At 43.3% G+C, this 6000-nt stretch overlaps 1 protein-coding gene across 1 annotated transcript in view; it reads right to left on the minus strand.

The window, feature by feature from the left end:
- Positions 1-5339, minus strand: part of LOC124616453 — a 110874-nt gene extending 105535 nt beyond the window's left edge. The window contains exon 1 of the mRNA XM_047144761.1: positions 5239-5339. Within this exon, the coding sequence (XP_047000717.1) occupies positions 5239-5306 (68 nt within the window). The 5' untranslated portion in view covers positions 5307-5339. The remainder of the gene's footprint in view (positions 1-5238) is intronic.
- Positions 5340-6000: the final 661 nt, after the last annotated feature.

Below are 6000 nucleotides of genomic sequence, written 5' to 3' on the forward strand. Positions count from 1 at the left end.
GACACAAACTCCACCAGACAGTCTATTATAGTTGCTACAGTATCCGTAATATCCCTTATAGCCACAGAGGGCAGGGGTCTGCATTGCCGGGAACCAGGTTTCCTGGAGGGCAATGCAGAAAGCAGGTGTAAAGCTTTACAGTTGCCATAGCTCAGCCAGATAGTGGGAAAAACCGCCACAGTTCCACTGGAGGATGACATTATCGTGAGGCTGGGAAGGCAGGAAACACACAAGGATGCAGGTTACGCCTGACGGTCACCTGCTACCTCCGACTGAGTATTTGTAGCCATTTCTATGGTGGATGAGGCCTCAGTGAGATCCAGGTCCATAGGGGACGCAAAGATTTCCACTGCATCCTCAGATGCAGAATTGATAGGGAGTGGTGGTGTTGGGGCCGTCAGAGGGTCCTGTTTCTTAGCAGAGTACTACTTAGTTTGCTCGCTCTCTTGCTTCTCTTCAGGGGCTTGAATGGAAGATTTCTCTGAAGCAGCTTCAGGCACAGAGGATGACTGCGAAGCTCTTCATCCAGCAGCTTTTGGCTCCTTGAGCCACTGGCGAGTGCCCGCCGTGGCATTAGTGGAGACCTTGGAAGAGAGGGCCCCAAGCGACCCCTTCCACATGAGAGGAGCCAGAGGAGGCTGTTGCTTCTCTGGCAGGGGGGGAGGTGACTGATGTCCCCTGCATTGGGGGGGGGGGGGGCGCTTGCTCCCGAAGTAGGTGATTTGGGAGCAATGGAGGAAGATTTCCCCCCTACCACCAAGGGGGCAGATGTATTCTGGTGGCCCACTGTTCGTGGCACAGAGTGAGGAGCCACTGGCACTTGGGATGGCGATGGTGACGTAGCTGCAGCATATGTCAACATCAACTGAATGGGGTTTAATCTTTCGAATTTACATTTAGCCTCTGTGTAAGTCAACTGGTCCAGGGTCTTTTACTCCTTAACTTTCTGCTTGCTTTGGAGTACTGGGCAATCAGTGAGCAGGGGAAGTGGTGCTCTCCATAGTTGATGCAAGTGGGAGGTGGCGCACATGGAGAATCTGGGTGCAGTGGACGTCTGCAGTCTCGACATGTGGTGCTGGAAGTGCAGCGGGAAGACATGCGCCCGAACTTACAGCACTCAAAGCACCACATAGGGGGAGGGACGAATGGTTTAATGTCACAGGAGTAAACCATCACTTTGACCTGTTCAGGCAAGGCCCTCAAAGGCCAAGATGAAGGCACTGGTAGCAACCCTGTTGTCTTTGGGTCCCCTGTAAACGTGCCCGATGAAATGAACACCCCGCCATTCTAAATTGGCACGGAGCTCTTCATCAGACTGCAAGGGGAGGTCACGATGAAAAATAATCCCCTGGACCATGCTGAGGCTTTTATGGGGAGTGGTGGAAACAAGAATATCGCCCAGCTTGTCACAGGCTAGTAACGCTCGGGACTGGGCTGGGAATACTGTCTGAATCAAGACTGCATCGTTTCGCATCTTTGACAGCACTGTCACTTCTCCAAACTTACCCTCAAGAGATGTTCAACAAAAAACTGGTTCTGCTACATACTAAAAACCGAGGCGAGCATGGCTCTCTCTGTTCTGTAGCTCTATGTTCCTCCCTGGTGTAGCGAGTGAGGGAAACGATTTAGGGTCATACCTGTCGGCATTATATTCTCTCTTGCCCTTCTTTGAGACTGCTGGTGCCATATGGTCACCAGCAAGAGATGACTTAGTCCGCTTCATTGCGGAGTAGTTGGTTATACAATGCCACCCACCTGCTCTGACCTGTGACGTAGTTGTGCTGTGCTGCAATACGTTGAGTGACGTCATCGAGCCATGATGTGTGTTTTAGAGTGGAAGTGAAATGTTGTAGAGAGCTTGATGTAAGAAGAGGTGGTATGCTCTAGCAGTTTAATTGGGTGGTGACGGTGCGTTTGTGTGGTATGTTACTGAGTCATTCAGTGTGCTACAGTTGTCACGGTGTGAAGTGTATGAAATTATGCAATGGCACAATATTGTCATATAAATGAATAAGTCGTACAATTGAAACTTTACTCTTATGTGCCTGTGCAACAACTGAGTAAATCTGCCAATATTTAATTAAAAAACATTAATCCACTCATAATATTTATCAATAACAATTTTCTCATGGGTTCTGCCAACCTGTCCTACGTGCCTCCTCATCTGTCATGTTCACTTCGCAACTGCAATATGCAACAGAAAAGCTGCTGACACCTTAAGTGCATGTTTACTCTAGGTTTAAGCTATAAAAGTGAACTGGGGATCACGATGTCTGTTTTTGTAGCTGCGCAGGTGTTTATTGGTATCCTGGTCAGGGGTTGTGCTATAGAGATGAATTGGAGATTGGGATGTTATGGTGTGTCTTGAGCGATTTTTTGAAATTTTATTTTTTGGCAATTTTGAGTTGTTTGTTTTTGTAGTGTGTTGCTTGTGAGTTTTCCACATGGTGATGTCATTGGTCAAAACCAGTGGTATCCCAGTCTCCAGTAATCCTGTCTGTCACCATAACTAAGATTGCAGGGGGATGGGCGTCCAAATATGCAACTTTAGCTGAGAAAGTAAATGAAACCCTCAAGGATGTCTACAAGTGAGCCGTATGCAATAAATTAACACTGAACATAAAGGAAACAAACAGCATGCATTTCAGCACAAAGAGGAAAAATATCTATTGCATTGAGGACATGTGATTAACCTACAGATTGTTTAACAAACACATAGCTTATAGGAGCTTATAGGAATGAATATTGTCAGTCAACATGGAATGAACACACAAAGAGCGGCTGGCAAAAAGAATGTCAGCAGTAAGTTACTCTCTTAGGGTCCTATCAATGTGTAACGAGCAATGTCTTGCAGTGATATACTGCCACTACTACTAATACTACTACAAACACTCAGAGTTTACATATAGAATGCTTTTCTAAGGATCAAAGACACAAAACATTAACAGTTTTCGAGCTGTAGGAAATAGCTATAAGAATAATAATGACACGTAGTAAACAACCTCATTATAAGTAATTATTCAGAAATTTAGTATCCTTACTGCATCTACCAAATACAGCTATCAATCTGTTGTACCAATCAGGCAAAACATTAGTAATTATTTAACTATTATTTCAATCGCATAATCCCGGAACAAGGGCTAGTTTGGACTCCACATTTACCAAGGAAAACGAACTCAAAACAGCATTTTCCATTAGGGAATAAAATTGCATACTGCCTTCCCCAAATATATAAAAGAGACCACAAAATTATATCAGTTCATAAATGCAGCCAAAACATACTTCATAAGTAATGCTTACTACAGAATTAAAAATTAGCTTACTCAGAGAACTCTGTGTAGGGGTTAATAATGAAAGACAGCTACTACAACAGCCTGCCACAATTTAATGTGTTTTACAAGAAAATCATGTGTCCAAGATCTATTGCACACAATATTGTCATTCTTCTCTGCTCCACATCTTACTCATATGGGTTGATACTGACTCATTTCCCCAGATGGACTGAAGGGAGTACAGGGAGACGAGCATGGGCATAGCAACACACTGACGGTTCCACAGTCAGGTTTCAGAACAGACTGAAGGGACTGCCACAGGCTTAGCAGCATGTTTACAGTGGTTGTCCATAGAGTGAATAGTTGTGGTATAGACTTAGGGTGATGCAAAGACATATGCAACATTTTTCCTTGTAATTACTACCTTGCAAAATCTAACATTGATATTTCCATAAATGCTCACAAAACTTACAGAGCAATACTTCCCTTAATAAGTGACAACATATTACTAAAGAAAAAAAATCAGATTTCCATTCATATGGGAAGAAATACAGACTGCCTGAGAAGACTACCACAGACAGAAGTGTGAACAAAGGTCGTATTTTCATGTGTTCATGTGGTAAAGTGCCTACTTAAGAGTCTATGGGTGAGGGAGGGTGGGGATGGGGGGTCTAGTGTAGCAGGGGATACAACCCGTCGGCTTTGGACAATGACATCACAAGTCGCCAGAGAGCAGTTTACCATTTTCGCTTTTGCTGTTATGTTTCAGTTTCGTTTTTTTACTGATTGCTTAATAAAGTGGATCTGTTTATTCTATCTCGTGAGATTTTTTTTTTTTCAAAAGCCAAAAAACACTTATCAGCCACTGAAGGGAGCTACAACACTAAGAAGAATCGCTTCTCGATTGGCCACTTGTGACGTCATTGTCCAAAGCCGACGGGTTGTATCCCCTGCTACACTAGTCCCGGGATGGGGGTGGGGGGCACAGTATTATAACACATTTATTAACTTCATAAGGATTATTTAGTGCAAATAGAATTTGAGAGTGCAGGAAAGTTTGTTGGTAAATAATGAATATTTTATTACTTGTATATTTGTACTGTAGTCATGTGTGTAAAGCTTAAAAAAAAAAAAAAGGTATATTACGATCCAAACAAAAGTACACAGAAATAGAAATTATTGTACGTATAATTTCCGTAAGTCTACTCTGTAAATCCAAAACACAAATCCCGGGGCAAATATACACAATGTTACCTACCAATTTGTTCAAAATTGTAATAATTTATATAGGCTAAATATTTTTCGACACTGCTTAAGTTGCTTTATGCTATATTGCAACAAAAAAAATCTTTTACACACTGCAGACACTCGAACCAAATACAAATTCATACGTAAACCAATGCCTTCACCCGACTGCCACAGCTCGCGCAAATGTTACTTCAAGTTGGTACCGTTACATTGTGGCATTTTAGGAGTATTTTATTAAAAACGAAAATATAACAATACGGTACAGCATAAGCTTTATTCTAATGCAAAGTGCGCTACAGCTTGTCAGTTATTCGGTGACATGTGAAGCAGGCCTATCTCCCACAAATATATCTCGCATTATCGGTAAGGCATCTTAAACGGAGGTAATAAGAGAATTTAACACATGTTATAGTTGTGAAACCGACCACAATTAGGCGCCAAATAAGAAATAAAGAACGAATGTTACCACTCCCCCATGTACGAATCCAATGCGAACACTCAGATTTGGATAACAGAGCGGCAATCAATCATTCTTCTACGTTCTGTCACTAATAGAACCCAAGCAAACTTTTAACGCACTATAGCCTACGTCAAGAAGTGTTGCCTGTCAAGTACTTCACAGCTACATGTGTAGATAAACTTTTTAAAAGGCTAGCTGTAGCTGAAGCAAGAAGGTACAGTATAACTGGGCTTGCTACATTCATCATGCAGTACTAACCTCACACTCTTGTCTTCAATACTATCGTATAAAGCATATGCCAAATAAATATTCCTGGTATCTTCCATTTCACGGTGCAGCCACTGACAATTATAACATATTTTGATCGCATTTCTGTCTCCATGTTTCCCACGCGAAATTTGAATAGCAATGCTGCCAACTGAGGAAACTACCTGCTGATGTTGACAAGCACGAGAAGCAACACTCATACCTGTCTCACCTGAAGATCGATTAACACTGGGCGCCACGGAGTGGACCGAAAAGACGACTAGGTAAATTAGGGGTCAAAATATCGAGCGCAAAATGGAATCGTTAATTCGGAGGCAAATCAGATACCGCATCAATAGGTTTCCCATTAAAAGTCGATTCACACTAGACGTCAACGGAACGCCACCCTCAGAGGGTGGACTCATTGCCATCTGGCATACTCCCAAAACAGGATTTCGTGAATACCTGCACCTGTTACTGGGAGGGGGGGGGGGGTTTCTTTGGGGAAGGAGACCAGACAGCGAGGTCATCGGTCCCATCGGATTAGGGAAGGATGGGGAAGGAAGTCGGCCGTGCCTTTTCAGAGGAACCATCCCGGCATTTGCCTGGAGTGATTTAGGGAAATCACGGAAAACCTAAGTCAGGATGGCCGGACGCAAGATTGAACCGTCGTCCTCCCGAATGCGAGTCCAGTGTCTAACCACTGCACGACCTCGCTCGGTTTTCATGAACAGATATCCCTATACCGCTTTTGGATAGTCATGAACACACTTC

The sequence above is a fragment of the Schistocerca americana genome, chromosome 5 (assembly GCF_021461395.2).
Source record: "Schistocerca americana isolate TAMUIC-IGC-003095 chromosome 5, iqSchAmer2.1, whole genome shotgun sequence".
NCBI classification, from domain to species: Eukaryota; Metazoa; Arthropoda; class Insecta; order Orthoptera; family Acrididae; genus Schistocerca; species Schistocerca americana.